We start from the raw sequence: 18,221 nt of genomic DNA, 5'->3' as shown, positions 1-18,221 counted from the left end.
CCGCGGCGATTTTGATCGGCTGCGCATGGACGACAGCGAGGGTCTGGATGCATATGCTGGGAGGATCAGCGGCATGGCGGCGAGGTATGCGAGCCTCGGGTCAATGCTCGGTGACGCTGAGATGGTGAAGAAGCTGCTTGACACCATCCCCGACCGTCTGTACTCCACAGTGGCCGGAATTGAGCAATTCCACGACATCAACGAGATGCCGTTCGAGGAGGCGCTGAACGGGCTGAAGACTTTCGACAAGCGCTCACGGCAACGCGTGCAGGCCGGCGGCGAGCGGGTGGAGGAGCAATTGATGATCACGGCGGCGCAGTTGGAGGCACGACAGTGACAGCACGGCGGTGGCCTCGACCAGGCCGGTGCTACAACTGTGGCTAGCGCGGGCACTTCTGACGGGACTGCACGAAGCCGAAGAAGAGTGCGGAGGAGGAGGAGAGGGCTCTTGTCGCCGCCGCCGACGTCGGGCCGGCGCTCCTCTAGGCCATGGCTTAGGGGGTGATTGTTGCGTGAATAAGCCATGTCCTGCACGGTGGCGGTCGGCGTCGGGTGCGCCAGGTACGGTCCGTGCAGGGCACGAGCACGTGTGTGCGTGTGTGCATGCATGGGTATGTTAGTTGGCGACAAGTCCAGAGGGGTGATCGCGTCAGGGCGCTGGACCCGGCTACGTTGTGCGCGTACGAGAGCGACGGGCGCGCGAGCCCTGGAGCACCGGGCGTGGAGATCTTGTGAGTGGGGTGTGTCGGGAGCGCGACGTGGTGCGTCAGTGCGCGCACATATAAAGTCCCCCTCCCTCCTGTGTGTTTGCAGCTGAGGGTACCGAGTTTGAGCTCATGTGAAAATACAGAAAAGCCGTCAGCGCGATGAGGTGTTTGTGCTCCACCAAAACTTCTGCGTTCATCCTCTCGCCATACTATCTTGTTCCGGTGATCGCCGGCGAGCCATGATTCCATTTTTGCTATCAAAAAAAAATCAAAAAAAGAAGAAAGTCTGAAAAGATGCACAACAAGAAGAATAAAAAAAGTAACCATGCACAACTAGTCAGCTGTCCTAGTTTGTTAAAGCTGGTGGAAGTAAACTAGGTGCTTGGGAGTTCGAATCCTACCTCCCGCACCTATTTGTTGAAGCAAGGCTCAATTTCTGAACAGTAAGATTTCTTTTCTTCATGTCTTAGTTTGGAGTAAAGTAGATGATTAGTACAGAAAGTTGTCATGGAAGTTCAGTTCATACTTCAACTTATTCTGGCATTTCCCGAACATATATATGGATGATAAGGAAATGCGCGGCCGATGAGCTGACGGCGGTGCGCAACGGCGTGGAGGAGTGTCAGCGACGCATGGGTGCAGGATACTGAAGATCACCACCAAGCGGCAACAGAGCCCGATACAGTTCACCATCCGACAAGCGAGGAAGTAACGGCCAAGAACCAGGCCTCGAGCGGGCCTGCGGCGCGGCCCACTCGAGTCAAGATGAAGCCCAGGTGGAACGGTGGCCCTGAATGGGTTCGGTAGTTAAATAGCACTGTATAACGTTCGAATAGGTTGCCTTTGGACTGGACGGCGGCTGTGGCCGATTGTAATGAACTTGTAGCTGTGAGGGAGGTTGGGAGGAAATACACGGGACCGAAATTCTCCATTCCACCATGAACCCTAGTTGCTAGTCGTAGATCGATCCCGACCCTTACACTTGGTATCAGATTTGGCGGTCCTGGCGCTTCCTCAACACCATCACGAGACGCGGTGGTGAGCTCGGCGGCGGGCGGCGACGATGGAGAAGTTGTCGGAGGACGGGCGCGGTGTCTACGAGCTCCTTCGGGCAGATCTCGCGGTCGACCTCGACAAGCGCTTCCGCGACCAAGGTGCGGATCTCCTCAAGGCCATGGAGAAGCTGATCTCGACGAATACCTCGACCCTCGACGGCATGCTCTCTTCGCGTGTGGACGGGGTCCGCGACGAGCTGTTGATGGAGATGGAGCAGATCCGCGGTGACCAGTTGAAAGGGAGTTCTCCTCCACAAGAAGATCCGTCTCCATCGCGTGGTGCTGGGAATGGTCGCGGCGGTGGCCTGACTGATTCCCTCGGCTTCGACAACGATCACCGGGGGAAGGTGCATAATACTTATGTCCCTCCTCCGGTCAGAGGTGCGCGAGAGTCGAATTTCCCGTTCCGTCCTTCACTGGGCCGTGAGTCGAATTCCCTTGATACTGCTGATTCGTTTGCCTTTGGTGTTCGTCTGGAACTGCCACGATTCGATGGAGCCAATCCGCGTTTGTGGCAAACTCGATTTGAAGATCAATTCAGGCTGTGGGGTACACCGACCCATCGATGGATTTCTCTGGCCACATCTCAGTTTGAGGGTGCTGCTGCTCGTTGGTTGGAATCGATGCAACGTCGTCAACCGCAGGCGACTTGGTCTGAATTTTGTCAGAGTTTGCAGAACCGATTTGGGAGAAATCAACGTCAGACACTCTTGCGTTAGTTATTCAGGATATCTCAGACTTCGTCTGTAGCTGATTATGTGGAGCATTTTGCTGACTTATATGATCAGTTGTCTGCGTATGAGGATGCGCCCAATTCGTTGCATTACACTACATGATTCCTCGATGGACTCAAGCCTGGTGTTTGTGTTGCTGTCGCTTTGCAGAAACCACGGGACTTGGACGCAGCGTATGATCTAGCGTTGTTGCACGAGGAGTTGGGGGAAGGGATTACTCCTCTTAATCATGTTTCGTTTGCTCGATCGGGGCCTATGCCGTTGCCACTGCCACCTTCTAAAAGTCGCAGCTCTGACGACAAACGTAGCATGGAAATTCAGAAACCGGTTCAGACTGAAGATCGATGGACTGCATTGAGGAATTTTCACAAGTCTAAAGGTCTCTGTTTCGTTTGCGGGGAGAAATGGTCTAAGGATCATGTCTGCAAGTCATCAGTTCAGTTGCACATTGTGCAGGAGCTTATAGACCATATTCAGTCAGAAGAGACAAGGTCATCTGTTGGCAGTGATCATGATCAGGATAGAATGTCTGTTTGTAGTATGCACTTGTCTGCTGCTGCTGTTGGAAAACAATCTAATGCACCGACACTGCAACTTCTGGTTGAGATACAGGGTATGGAACTAATTTTCCTAGTGGTTTCAGGCAGTACCCACTCTTTTATTGATAGTAACTTGCAGCATCGATTGCTTAATGTTTAGTCACAACCTCCTGTGTCAGTAGCTGTGGCTGGTGGAGGCACATTGCAGTGTGATTCTGTTCTCAAAGCTTGTTCTTGGAGCTGTGGTCAAGCAGAATTTGCTACTACTTTCAGGTTGTTGCCCTTGGCTAGTTATGATGGGATTATTGGGTTGGATTGGCTTGCTCAGCACAGTCCTATGCAAGTGGATTGGGTGTAAAAGTGGATGTCCTTTTCCTACCAGGGTACAGTGGTCACTTTGCAAGGATTATTACCTGAGGATGTTGCTGTTACAGTGTTTTCTATTTCATTAATCAGATTTGTAGAAGAGAAAGTGAAACATCCAGAATTGCAAGTGTTGTTGGATAAACATGTTGTAGTATTTGAAACTCCTACCACATTGCCACCCAGAAGACTCAAAGATCATACTATTCCATTGATTCCTGGAGCAAGACCAGTGTCGGTGAGGCCTTATAGGATTGCTCCTCATTTAAAGGATGAATTGGAAAAGCATATCAAAGAACTGTTGGCCTCAGGAATGATCAGGCATAGCAACAGTGATTTTTCTTCTCCTGTATTGCTGGTTAAGAAAAAAGAGGAGGCACTTGGCAATGGTGATTGATTACAGACACCTTAATGCTATTACATTAAAAAGCAAGTACCTAGTCGTTGTTATAGATGAACTTTTGGATGAGCTGGCAGGTGCTTGTTGGTTTTCCAAGATGGATCTGAAAGCTGGGTATTACCAAATTAGACTAGCACCAGGAGAAGAGTATAAAACAGCATTTCAGACTCATAATGGACATTATGAATTTAATGTGATGGGCATGGGGTTGTCAGGAGCACCAGGGACATTTCAAGGGACAATGAATTATGATCTTTCCCCTGTTTTGAGGAAATCTGCTTTAGTGTTCTTTGATGATATTTTGGTCTTCAGTAAGACCTTAAGCGAGCATTGGGAACATTTGGATGAAGTATTATCTATTCTGCATAGAGAACAGTGGAAGGTAAAAATGTCTAAATGTGATTTCGCTCAACCTAAGATAGCCTATCTAGGACATGTTATCTCAGCAGAGGGAGTTTCTACTGATCCTGATAAGATAGTGGTTGTTCAACAATGGCCTACTCCCCAAAATGTGAAGGAGGTGAGAGGATTTCTTGGGTTAAGTGGCTACTACAGGAAGTTTATTAAGCATTATGGAATAATTGCAAGACCACTGACTGATCTACTTAAGAAGAATGTTCCTTTTGTGTGGACCAGTATTACAGATGAAGCTTTTGTGATATTAAAACAAGCACTAGTCTCTGCTCCTGTCCTAGCTTTACCAGATTTTACTAAACCCTTCATGATTGAGACTGATGCCTGTGAATATGGTATTGGTGCAGTGCTCATGCAACAAGGGCACCCACTAGCATTTGTCAGGAAAACATTGGGGCCCAAGAATAGAGCTCTCTCAGTCTATGAAAAAGAATATCTAGCTATCTTGTTAGCAGTGGATAAGTGGAGGCCTTATCTACAAGTGCAACATTTTACTATCAAGACAGATCAGAGAAGTCTGGCTCACCTGCAAGATCATAGATTACATACAGTGTGGGAACAGAAGTGTCTTACTAAACTGTTGGGTTTAAACTACCAAATTCAGTACAAGCAAGGTTTAGATAATACTGCAGCTGATGCATTGTCCAGAAGACCTCCAGACCAGTCCCAACTTTTCTTAGTGTCCAGTAATCAACCTGGTTGGTTGCTTGAGATCATGGATAGTTATCAGAAGGATGAGAAAGCTATAGCTATAATGCAACAATTAGCTATTCAACCAGCATCTAAACCCCCCCTACAGTTTGGTAAATGGATTACTTAAATATAAACAGAGCATATGGGTGGGTCCTGTTCCTGCTTTGCATCAGAAATTTTTTGCTGCTTTCCATGATAGTCCTTTGGGGGGCCATTCAGGGTTTCCAGTTACATAGAAAAGAATCCATGCCTTGTTTTCTTGGTTTGGTATGAAAAGGTTCATTCTGGCTCAGGTGCAGTCCTGTTTGCTCTGTCAGAAAGCTAAACCAGAGAGGGTTCCTTATCTTGGGATGATATCTCCATTACCAATACCACATCAAGCTTGGCATACTATTTCTATGGATTTCATTAGTGGTCTTCCTCAATCTTCTCAGTTCAACTGCATTTTGGTGGTAATTGATAAGTTTTCCAAGTATGGTCATTTCATTCCCTTGAGACATCCTTTTAATGCTCAGAAAGTTGCAGAGGTGTTCTTGGACAATGTTTATAAGTGGGATGCCAAAGTACATTATCTCTGACAAAGATCCAATATTCACTAGCCAATTTTGGAAAATGTTGATTGCTAGAACTGGGACTCAGCTGAATATGAGCACAACAAATCATCCTGAGACTGATGGTCAGACTGAAAGGGTTAACCAACAAGTGGAGTGCTATCTCAGGTGTTTCATTAGTGCTCAACCTCATAAATGGAGTAAGTGGTTATCCTTGTGTGACTTTTGGTATAATTTCAATTGGCATTCTGCTTTGGGGAAGTCTCCTTTTGAGATCCTGTATGGGTACACTCCAAGATATTTTGGTGTTAGTGAGTCTGATACAATTGCACCAGTGGAAATGCAAGAGCGGTTGCAATCTCGCCAGGCAATTACAGAGACAGCAAGACATCATCTGCTGCGAGCACAACATCATATGAAAAGCCAAGCCGACAAACACAGGTCTAACAGAACGTTTTCTGTGGGAGATCAGGTGTTCGTGAAAATGCAGCCATATGCTCAATTGTCATTGTATTCCAGGGCGAACCATAAACTTGCTTTTAAGTTTTATGGGCCATTCCAAGTTTTGGAGAGGATAGGGGACAGAGCATATAAGCTGGATCTGCCTGCAACCAGCCGCCTGCATCCTGTGTTTCATGTTTCACAGCTGAAGAAGTTCCTACCCCGCGATGCTGTTGTCAATCAGTCCTTGCCTACACCCCAAGCTGCACTTCAAATTCCGGTCCAAGTGTTGCAGCATAAGGTGTGTCAGGTCGGTCGCTGGAATATAGTCCGAGGACTAGTTCAGTGGTCTGATTCTTCGCCAACTGATGCTACATGGGAAGATTTGGAGTTTCTCAAACAACAATTGCTCCGTGCTCCGGCTTGGGACAAGCCGGCTCTCAAGGAGGGAGGATTGTCAGCGACGCACAGGTGCAGGATACTGAAGATCACCACCAAGCGGCAACAGAGCCCGATACTGTTCACCATCTGACAAGCGAGGAAGTAACGGCAGAGAACCAGGCCTCGAGCGGGCCTGCGGCGCGGCCCACTCGAGTCAAGATGAAGCCCAGGTGGAACGGTGGCCCTGAATGGGTTCGGTAGTTAAATAGCACTGTATAACGTTCGAATGGGTTGGCTTTGGACTGGACAAGCCGAAATTCTCCATTCCACCATGAACCCTAGCTGCTAGTCGTAGATCGATCCCGACCCTTACAAGGAGGGGAAGAGGGCATGCAGAGATGAGCAGCTGGCCAGTGAACGACGACGCCCTGTCCATGACAAGCCTGATTTCGACTTGCTTTGCTGGTCAATCCGTGTCCGGCTGTTGTGTGGATCCGACTCTGGTCTAGGCTGCAAGCCCGATTTTGACTTGTTTTGCTGGTCGATGATTCCATAAATTGAAGAGAGGGCCATGCCATGATGTACAAGCATCGCAGACAAGTGCTTTGCATTCCTGATTTCTAGTTGGTGAAACAGTAGCGATTGGGCGATCGTGATCCTCGGGCCGGCAGTAGTAGAACCATCCGCCACCAGAATCGATGAAGCTTCTCCCGGCCGTCCTCGGCCTCGCCCTCCTCCTGCTCGTCCTGAATCCGAATGGCGTGGAGGCCCGGCATGCGCCTACCGGTGGTCATGAGAAGAAGTGATAACCCACAAGTATAGGGGATCGCAACAGCTTTCGAGGGTAGAGTATTCAACCCAAATTTATTGATTCGACACAAGGGGAGCCAAAGAATATTCTCAAGTATTAGCAGCTGAGTTGTCAATTCAACCACACCTGGAAACTTAGTATCTGCAGCAAAGTGTTTAGTAGCAAAGTAATATGATAGTGGTGGTAGCGGCAACAAAAGTAAAGACATCAAAAGTAATGTTTTTGGTATTTTGTAGTGATTGTAACAGTAGCAGCGGGAAAGTAAATAAGCGAGAACCAGTATATGGAAAACTCGTAGGCAACAGATCAATGATGGATAATTATGCCGGATGCGGTTCATCATGTAACAGTCATAACATAGGGTGACACAGAACTAGCTCCAATTCATCAATGTAATGTAGGCATGTATTCCGTATATAGTCATACGTGCTTATGGAAAAGAACTTGCATGACATCTTTTGTCCTACCCTCCCGTGGCAGCGGGGTCCTATTGGAAACTAAGGGATATTAAGGCCTCCTTTTAATAGAGAAACGGAACGAAGCATTAGCACATAGTGAATACATGAACTCCTCAAAGTATGGTCATCACCGGGAGTGGTCCCGATTATTGTCACTTCGGGGTTGCCGGATCATAACACATAGTAGGTGACTATAGACTTGCAAGATAGGATCAAGAACTCACATATATTCATGAAAACATAATAGGTTCAGATCTGAAATCATGGCACTCGGGCCCTAGTGACAAGCATTAAGCATGGCAAAGTCATAGCAACATCAATCTCAGAACATAATGGATACTAGGGATCAAACCATAACAAAACTAACTCGATTACATGATAAATCTCATCCAACCCATCACCGTCCAGCAAGCCTACGATGAAATTACTCACGCACGGCGGTGAGCATCATGAAATTGGTGATGGAGGATGGTTGATGATCACGACAGCGACAAATCCCCCTCTCCGGAGCCCCGAACGGACTCCAGATCAGCCCTCCCGAGAGGTTTTAGGGCTTGGCGGCGGCTCCGTATCGTAAAACGCGATGATTGCTTCTCTCTGATTTTTTCTCATCGAAACTCAATATATGGAGGTGGAGTTGGAGTCAGAGACGCAATAGGGGGCCCACGAGGTAGGGGGCGCGCCCTAGGGGGGGGGGGCGCCCCCCCACCCTCGTGAGAAGGGTGTGGCCCCCCCGGTCTTCATCTTTGGCGAGGATTTTTTATTGTTTTTTCTAAGATGTTTCGTGGAGTTTTAGGTCATTCCGAGAATATTTGTTTTCTGCACATAAAACAACACCATGGTAATTCTGCTGAAAACAACGTCAGTCCGGGTTAGTTCCATTCAAATCATACAAGTTAGAGTCCAAAACAAGGGCAAAAGTGTTTGGAAAAGTAGATACGACGGAGACGTATCAACTCCCCCAAGCTTAAACCCTTGCTTGTCCTCAAGAAATTCAATTGACAAACTGAAAGAAAGAAAGAAAGAAAAACTTTTACAAACTCTGTTTGCTCTTGTTGTTGTAACTATGTCAAGCCAGCATTCAAGTTTTCAGCATAGATCATAACTAACCACACTTGCAGTAATTCTCAGGTCTCATCATTACTCATATCAATAGCATAATCAACTAGCAAGTCATAATAATAAATCTCGGATGACAACACTTTCTCAAAACAATCATAATATGACATAACAAGATGGTATCTCGCTAGCCCTTTCTGATACCGCAAAACATAAATGCAGAGCACCTTTAAAGATCAAGGACTGACTAGACATTGTAATTCATGGTAAAAGAGATCCAATCATAGTCATACCCATAAATTAATAGTGATGAATGCAAATGACGGCTGTGCTCTCCAGCTAGTGCTTTTTAATAAGAGGGTGATGACTCAACATAAAAGTAAATGGATAGGCCCTTCGCAGAGGGAAGCAGGGATTTGTAGAGGTGCCAGAGCTCGGTTTTGAAATAGAGATAAATTGTATTTTGAGCGGTATTGTCAACGAAACAACTAAGAGATGGCGATATCTTCCATGCTAAACACATTATAGGCGGTTCCCAAACAGAATGGTAAAGTTTATACTCCCCCTCCACCAACAAGCATCAATCCATGGCTTGCTCGAAACAACAAGTGCCTCCAACATACATCAGGTCCCAGGGGGAGTTTTGTTTGCAATTAATTTTGATTTAGTTTGCATAAAGCATGGGACTGGGCATCCCAGTGACCAGCCATTTTCTCGTGAGTGAGGAGCGGAGTCCACTCCTCTTGAGAATAACCCGCCTAACACGGAAGATAAGGACATCATTTGTTGATACATGAGCTATTCGAGCATACAAAACAGAATGTTTATTTGAAGGTTTAGAGTTTGGCATATACAAATTTACTTGGAACGGCAGGTAGATACCGCATATAGGAAGGTATAGTGGACTCATCTGGAATAACTTTGGGGTTTAAGGGATTGGATGCACAAACAGTATTCCCGCTTAGTACAAGTGAAGGCTAGCAAAAGACTGGGAAGTGACCAACTAGAGAGCGACAACAGCCATGTACATACATTAAAATTAATAAACATTGGATGCAAGCATGAGTAGGATATAATCCACCATGAACATAAATATTGTGAAGGCTATGTTGATTTTGTTTCAACTACATGCGTGAACATGTGCCAAGTCAAGTCACTTAAATCATTCAAAAGAGGATACCACCCCATCATACCACATCATAATCATCTCAATAGCATGTTGGCACACAAGGTAAACCATTATAACCATAGCTAATCAAGCATGGCACAAGCAACTATGATCTCTAATTGTCATTGCAAACATGTTTATTCATAATAAGCTGAATCAAGAACGACGGGCTCATCATATTTACAAAAACAAAAGAGGTCGAGTTCATACCAGCTTTTCTCATCTCAGTCGGTCCATCATATATCATCATAATTGCCTTTCACTTGCACGACCGAACGGTGTGAATAATAATAATAGTGCACATGCATTGGACTAAGCTGGAATCTGCGAGCATTCAATAAAGAGGAGAAGACAAGGCAATATGGGCTCTGGGTTAAATCAACAGTAATGCATATAAGATCCACTTCAACAATTTAATTATGGTCTTCTCCTACTGACCCCCAATCAAAAGAAAAGAAATAAAACTATTTACACGGGAAAGCTCCCAACAAGCAAAAGAAGAACGGGAAATATTTTTGGGTTTTATTTTTAATTATTACTACTACAGCAGAAAAATAAACTACTACTAATTTTTTTGGTTTTCTTAAGGTTTAACGAACACACAAGAAGAAAGCAGGAAAAAGAAAATAAACTAGCATGGATATTACAGTGAAAAAGTATGAGTACCGACATCTAGCAATGAGTGTGTGTGAACATAAATATAATGTCGGTGAGAAATACGTACTCCCACAAGCTTAGGCTTTTGGCCTAAGTTGGTTTATGTCCACGACTGGCCTGGCGGATATCCATAATAATAGTTGTTGGGGTCATACTGTGATGAGGAAGGATAGTTGGGATCATACTGTGATGAAGAAGAAGACTCTGACTGCCATTGGCTGACAGTCATCTCTGGATCCCAAGAATAAACAGATTGTCATGGAGGATCATCTTGTGGTTCCTGTTCTGGCTCCTCGACTGGTGTAGGGTTCCGGTAGGCATGAATAGCCATCAACGGAACAAGGTACGTGCCTGCAGTCAAATCAAACAAAGAAGGAGCAGGCAAGGTAATAGTCTCAAGATGATGTTTATTAAAGAACAATTGATACTTAAGCTCTCCTGCCCTATTCTTAACAATAAAATCATGTGCCACCATACTTTTATGATCTAGATAAACACGGGGCAGCACCTTTTCTTCCTTCTCAGCATGCCTAATAGGTATGTTAAAATGTGCGGCTAGGCGTGTGGCATAGATGCCTCCAAAGATGGGGCCCTTAGTACGGTTCATATTTAACCGTCTAGCAATAATACCGCCCAAACTAAAAGTGTTATCACTGTATAAACCTTGGAGCAGAATAATTAAATCAGGGATACTAAGGTTTCCAGAATTTCCGCGTCCAATTAAACAACGACTAGCAAATAATGCAAAGTAACGCAAAACAGGAAAATGTATGCTAGTGATTCGTGCGTCGGAAACCTTCCTGGTTTCTCCTACAGTGATATTATCAATAAACCCAGCCACATCATCATGATGTGGTTCTTCTATCTTGCCCTCAAAAGGGACTAAACAAATCCGACAGAAATCATAAAGTGACATCTCCTTATGCTCATCATATAAATGAAACTCCACCGTAGGTGGTGAGTTCCTAGAATGAAAATGAAAGTTTTGCACAAAGGTATTTGTGAGTAAGAGATACTGACCGCATTGGTCGTGGAGGAAAGCGGTGAGGCCTGCATGTGAGCCAATTCATGAAAATCTTCATAGATACCGGCTTCTCTCAAGAAATCATCAGAAGGCCATTCGCACGCCCGAATCTCCGCGGTGCGTGGCAAATTATACTTAGGCTTCGGTGCCTTTTCCTTCGAGTTTTGGCTCGATGAGCCCCTCAATAATCTCCTCATCATTTTCTGAAAATTCTGAAATTTCTAGTAACTTCAAAATAAAAGTGAACCAAACTCAATAAAACTGATAGCAACTACTCCTACAAGTGCCTAGAGCCTATATCAAGCATTAGAACTACTTGGAACCATATAAATTTGACATGCAAGCTCAAGAACATGGTCACCTATGCAGCACAAATTTGCAAAGAATAAATCACTAGAACAAAAACTAATTGGACCAATGGAGGAGTCACATACCAAGGAACAATCTCCCCAAGCAGTTTTGCGAGAGGTGCTTTGAGCAAGGAGATCGAAAATCGCAGCAAAAGTGGCTGGAACTCGTGCTTGAGTTGGTTTTTCGGGTTTGTGTGAGATAGAGGAAGAAGATGGGTGCTGGGATAAGTTGAGGAGGGCCACCGTGGGCCCACGAGGCAGGGGGCGCACCCTATAGGGGGGGGGCGCCCACCACCCTCGTGGCCAGGTGGCAGCTCCTCCCGCGGTAATTTTTGCACAGTAAATCCTCAAATATTCCCGAAAAAAATCATATTAAATTGGCATGGCATTCTGAGGACTTCTATTTTCGGGATATTTTTATATTGCACAGGTAAGTCAGGAAACAGACAGAAAATACTATTTTTACTTTATTTAATCTAAATAACAGAAAATATAGAGAGGGTACAGAAGGTTGTGCTTCTAGTTTCATCCATCTCATGCTCATTAAAAAGAACCCACTAATAAGGTTGATCAAGTCTTGTTAACAAACTCGTTCCGATAATCATGAAACCGGAGAAATTTCGAATAACACTAAGTTACCTCAACGGGGATATGCACATCCCCTATAATAAGTATATCATATTTCTTTTTGACAGTAGGGAGAGGAAATTCAAAACCTCCAATTATAATCGATGGAATTTTTCCAATAGAGTTGATACTATGAACTTGAGGTTGTTTCCTCGGAAAGTGTACCGTATGCTCATTACCATTAACATGAAAAGTGACGTTGCCTTTGTTGCAATCAATAATAGCCCCTGCAGTATTAAGAAAAGGTCTTCCAAGAATAATAGACATACTATCATCCTCGGGAATATCAAGTATAACAAAGTCCGTTAAAATAGTAACTTTTGCAACCACAACAGGCACATCCTCACAGATACCGACAGGTATAGCAGTTGATTTATCAGCCATTTGCAAAGATATTTCAGTAGGTGTCAGCTTATTCAAGTTAAGTCTACGATATAAAGAGAGAGGCATAACACTAACACCGGCTCCAAGATCACATAAAGCAGTTTTGATATAATTTCTTTTAACAGAGCAAGGTATAGTAGGTACTCCGGGGTCTCCAAGTTTCTTTGGTATTCCACCCTTAAAAGTATAATTAGCAAGCATGGTGGAAATCTCAGCTTCCAGTATCTTTCTTTTATTAGTAATGATATCCTTCATATATTTAGCATAAGGATTTGTTTTGAGCACATCAGTTAATCTCATACGCAAAAACATAGGCCTAATCATTTCAGCAAAGCGCTCAAAATCCTCATCATCCTTTTTCTTGGATGGTTTCGGAGGAAAGGGCATGGGTTTCTGAACCCAAGGTTCCCTTTCTTTACCATGTTTCCTAGCAACAAAGTCTCTTTTATCATAACGTTGATTCTTTGATTGTGGGTTATCAAGATCAACATCAGGTTCAACTTCTACATCATTATCATTACTAGGTTGAGCATCATCATGAACATCATCATTAATATTTTTACTAGGTTTATGTTCATTACCAGATTGTGTTTCAGCATCGGACATAGAAATATCATTTGGATTATCAGGTGGTTCAGCAATAGGTTCACTAGAAGTTTTCACAGTTCTATCATTTTTCTTCTTCTTCTTTTTAGAAGAGCTAGGAACATCAATATTATTTCTTTGAGAATCTTGCTCGATTCTCTTAGGGTGGCCTTCAGGATACAAAGGTTCCTGAGTCATTCTACCAGTTCTAGTAGCCACTCTAACAGCATAATCATTTTTCTTTCTATTCATTTCATTAAGCACTTCTTTTTGAGCCTTAAGTACTTGTTCTACTTGAGTGGTAACCATAGAAGCATGTTTGCTAACAAGTTTAAGTTCACCTTTAATATTAGCCATATATTCACCCAAGCGTCTAATCATATAAGCATTTTCTTTTAATTGTCTACCAAAATAAGCATTGAAGTCATCTTGCTTAAACATAAAGTTATCAAACTCATCCAAGCACTGACTAGCAATTTTAGTAGGAGGGACTTCACCTTTATCATATCTATAGAGAGAATTTACCTTTACTACCTGTGTTGGGATATCGGGATCAGGAGGTTCTTCAGTGAATAAATAATTGAGATCATATGTTTCTTCAACATGCGGTATATTAAGACCATGTATTTCTTCAATAGGAGGTAAATTCTTAACGTCTTCAACTTTAATACATTTTTCTTTCATAGATTTCTTTGCCTCTTGCATATCTTCGGGATTGAGAAATAAAACACCTTTCTTCTTCGGAGTTGGTTTAGGAATAGGCTCAGTAATTGGAGCAGGAGTTGGCTCAGGAGCTGGCTCAGGAGGTGCCCAATTATTTTCATTTGTCAACATATTATTCAATAGAATTTCAGCTTCATCCGGTGTTCTTTCCCTGAAAAGAGAACCAGCACAACTATCCAGGTAATCTCTGGAAGCATCGGTTAGTCCATTATAAAAGATATCAAGTATTTCAGGTTTCTTAAGAGGATGATCAGGCAAAGCATTAAGTAACTTGAGAAGCCTCCCCCAAGCTTGTGGGAGACTCTCTTCTTTAATTTGCACAAAGTTGTATATTTCCCTCAAAGCAGCTTGTTTCTTATGAGCAGGGAAATATTTAGCAGAGAAGTAATAAATCATATCCTGGGGACTACGCACACAACCAGGATCAAGAGAATTAAACCATATCTTAGCATCACCCTTTAATGAGAACGGAAATATTTTAAGCATATAAAAGTAACGCGATCTCTCATCATTAGTGAACATGGCAGCTATATCATTTAACTTAGTAAGATGTGCCACAACAATTTCAGATTCATAGCCATAAAACGGATCAGATTCAACCAAAGTAATTATATCAGGATCAACAGAGAATTCATAATCCTTATCAGGAACACATATAGGTGAAGTAGCAAAAGCAGGGCCAGGTCTCATTTTATCTCTAAGTGATTCTTTGTTCCATTTAATTAATAACCTCTTAAGCTCATATCTATCTTTTGCAAGCAAAAATAGCGGCAGAAGATTCCGTATCAAAAAGATAACCCTCAGGAATAACAGGCATATTTTCATCATCACTATCATCATCGTATTCAGATTCAATAATTTCGTTTTCTCTAGCCCTAGCAATTTGTTCATCAAGAAATTCACTAAGGGGCACCGTAGTATCAGACATAGAAGTAGTTTCATCATAAGTATCATGCATAGCAGAAGTGGCATCATCAATAACATGCGACATATCAGAACGAATAGCAGAAGCAGGTGTAGGTGTCGCAAACTTACTCATAACAGAAGGTGAATCAAGTGCAGAGCTAGATGGCAGTTCCTTACCTCCCCTCGTAGTTGAGGGATAGATCTTGGTTTTTTGATCTCTCAAGTTCTTCATAGTGTCCAGCAGATATAAATCCCAAGTGACTCAAAGAATAGAGCTATGCTCCCCGGCAACGGCGCCAGAAATTAGTCTTGATAACCCACAAGTATAGGGGATCGCAACAGCTTTTGAGGATAGAGTATTCAACCCAAATTTATTGATTCGACACAAGGGGAGCCAAAGAATATTCTCAAGTATTAGCAGCTGAGTTGTCAATTCAACCACACCTGGAAACTTAGTATCTGCAGCAAAGTGTTTAGTAGCAAAGTAATATGATAGTGGTGGTAGCGGCAACAAAAGTAAAGACAGCAAAAGTAATGTTTTTGGTATTTTGTAGTGATTGTAACAGTAGCAGCGGAAAAGTAAATAAGCGAGAACCAGTATATGGAAAACTCGTAGGCACCGGATCAGTGATGGATAATTATGCTGGCTGCGGTTCATCATGTAACAGTCATAACATAGGGTGACACAGAACTAGCTCCAATTCATCAATGTAATGTAGGCATGTATTCCGTATATAGTCATACGTGCTTATGGAAAAGAACTTGCATGACATCTTTTGTCCTAGCCTCCTGTGGCAGCGGGGTCCTATTGGAAACTAAGGGATATTAAGGCCTCCTTTTAATAGAGAACCGGAACAAAGCATTAGCACATAGTGAATACATGAACTCCTCAAACTATGGTCATCACCGGGAGTGGTCCCGATTATTGTTACTTCGGGGTTGCCGGATCATAACACATAGTAGGTGACTATAGACTTGCAAGATAGGATCAAGAACTCACATATATTCATGAAAACATAATAGGTTCAGATCTGAAATCATGGCACTCGGGCCCTAGTGACAAGCATTAAGCATGGCAAAGCCATAGCAACATCAATCTCGGAACATAATGGATACTAGGGATCAAACCCTAACAAAACTAACTCGATTACATGATAAATCTCATCCAACCCATCACCGTCCAGCAAGCCTACGATGGAATTACTCATGCACGGCGGTGAGCATCATGAAATTGGTGATGGAGGATGGTTGATGATGACGACGGCGACGAATTCCCCTCTCCGGAGCCTCGAACGGACTCCAGATCAGCCCTCCCGAGAGGTTTTAGGGCTTGGCGGCGGCTCCGTATCGCAAAACGCGATGATTTCTTTTCTCTGATTTTTTTCTCATCGAAACTCAATATATGGAGGTGGAGGTGGAGTTGGAGACGCAACAGGGGGGCCACGAGGTAGGGGCGCGCCCTAGGGGGGGCGCCCCGCACCCTCGTGAGAAGGGTGTGCCCCCCCCCCCCCGGTCTTCATCTTTGGCGAGGATTTTTTATTGTTTTTTCAAAGATGTTCCGTGGAGTTTCAGGTCATTCCGAGAATATTTGTTTTCTGCACATAAAACAACATCATGGTAATTCTACTGAAAATAGCGTCAGTCCGGTTTAGTTCCATTCAAATCATACAAGTTAGAGTCCAAAACAAGGGCAAAAGTGTTTGGAAAAGTAGATACGACGGAGACGTATCAAGAAGCCGTCGAGCGCCACCTTCTTTGTCTTCGGGGATGACTTCGCTGACAACAGGAACCTCCCTCTGACCGACCCCGTCACCGAGATGTCATGGCAATGGGCTTACCCCTACGGCTCCAACTACGTCGATGCCGATGGGTTTCCGCGGCCGAATACCCCGTCCGGCCGCTTCTCAAACTACAAGATCCAGTCGGATTTCATCGGTAAGTACCGTTGTTATACTTATTTATTGCCCTAAAACAAGTACTCTGTTATATTGTATAAATCCCCGGTGCATCATAATTAACCCTACTCATTGTTCTATTGATAACTTGTAGCAACAATGTTGGGGTTGGAGGAAGCCCCTCCAGCACATGCCCGTACAGCGGAGAAAACCTGCGACCCATCCGGCATGACTTTTGCTACGGGTGGTGCAGTGGTGTTGGATAGTACATCACATGAGTTTCCCACCTTTACCAAGCAAGTCAATACTTTCAGGAAGATGGTCAAGGACGGGACCATCACGGAGAAACAATTGACTCACTCTGTAGCGCTCGTGGCCTTCTCCGGCAATGATTATGCAAGCACCGGCGTCATTGGACTAAGTAGCCCCAACGATGTGAGTACTATATCAACATAGTATGCATACACTAGTTTGAACAATTAATTTTTTTGTGCATCTTACTAACTTAATTTTCATGTATGCGGTGCAGATTAATGCTTATATTGGGAAAGTTACAAAAGAGATGGCTGCTAATGTGGAGCAATTGTTGAAGCTCGGGGTGATAAAGGTTCTTGTCAACAACTTACATCCTGTCGGTTGCACACCATCACAAACCCGAACTAACAACTACACCACGTGCGATATTTTTGAAAACTTGGGTGCTTCCATCCATAACAATAACTTGAAACAAGTTATGACAGCAAAGAAGAATGTCCACATCACCGATCTGTACACCATATTCATTAATATTGTGGATAATGTGCCAGGTATGTATCTGCATGCATTCAAAAGTGTCTTTATTTCAAAATTTTATAATCTAAATTAATTTGATGTACATTAATGTAGGTAAAGGCTCAGACCTAACGAAGCAATTCAAGCGCAAACTATCGCCGTGTTGCGAGAGTTTAGATTCGAAGGGTTACTGTGGACAGCAAGGCGAGTTGTCCAGAGAGCTTCTTTACACCGTGTGCGACAAGTCCAATAAATTTTTCTATTGGGACGACATGCACCCGACGCACGTGGGATGGGAGGCTGTCATGAAACAATTGGAAAAGCCCTTGAGGGTGTTTTTAGATCAAGACTAGGTAGTCAGCTTTCATATGTCGTTGTAGCGCTGTTCATCCATGATGACAATATTCTGATTGTATTTGTTCGATAGTTTCAAGCATTTCAAAGACTGTATTTTCTGTATTCCAGGATGAATATTATATTGCATTTGCGTCTTCTTTTGTGAAAACTATATTCCTAAGAAGTATT

General features: G+C 43.8%; 1 protein-coding gene and 1 pseudogene across 1 annotated transcript; both read left to right on the top strand.

Annotated features, from left to right (window-relative positions):
• The first annotated feature begins 1,770 nt into the window (after positions 1 to 1,770).
• On the top strand, positions 1,771 to 3,195 carry LOC147982185 (uncharacterized; annotated as a pseudogene).
• A 3,781-nt stretch (positions 3,196 to 6,976) lies between these two features.
• LOC125549413 (GDSL esterase/lipase At5g03600-like) lies at positions 6,977 to 18,049 on the top strand. Its single transcript, XM_087517282.1, has 5 exons — positions 6,977 to 7,080; positions 16,754 to 16,965; positions 17,080 to 17,360; positions 17,455 to 17,731; positions 17,811 to 18,049. The coding sequence occupies exons 1-5, from the start codon at positions 6,977 to 6,979 to the stop codon at positions 18,047 to 18,049; spliced, it is 1,113 nt and encodes a 370-aa protein (XP_087373408.1).
• The last annotated feature ends 172 nt before the right edge of the window (positions 18,050 to 18,221 follow it).

The sequence above is a fragment of the Triticum urartu genome, chromosome 3A (assembly GCF_056163025.1).
Source record: "Triticum urartu cultivar PI428250 chromosome 3A, HENAU_Tu73, whole genome shotgun sequence".
NCBI classification, from domain to species: domain Eukaryota; kingdom Viridiplantae; phylum Streptophyta; class Magnoliopsida; order Poales; family Poaceae; genus Triticum; species Triticum urartu.
Note: the sequence above shows the minus strand (reverse complement) of the source record. Positions and strands in the feature narration are given on the sequence as shown.

Coding starts and splice junctions, on each gene's coding strand:
- LOC125549413 (XM_087517282.1), top strand. CDS start 6,977: ATGAAGCTTCTCCCGGCCGTCCTCGGCCTCGCCCTCCTCCTGCTCGTC. Junction 7,081..16,753: donor ACCGGTGGTCATGAGAAGAA/GTGATAACCCAC, acceptor GATACGACGGAG/ACGTATCAAGAAGCCGTCGA. Junction 17,732..17,810: donor TATTGTGGATAATGTGCCAG/GTATGTATCTGC, acceptor ACATTAATGTAG/GTAAAGGCTCAGACCTAACG.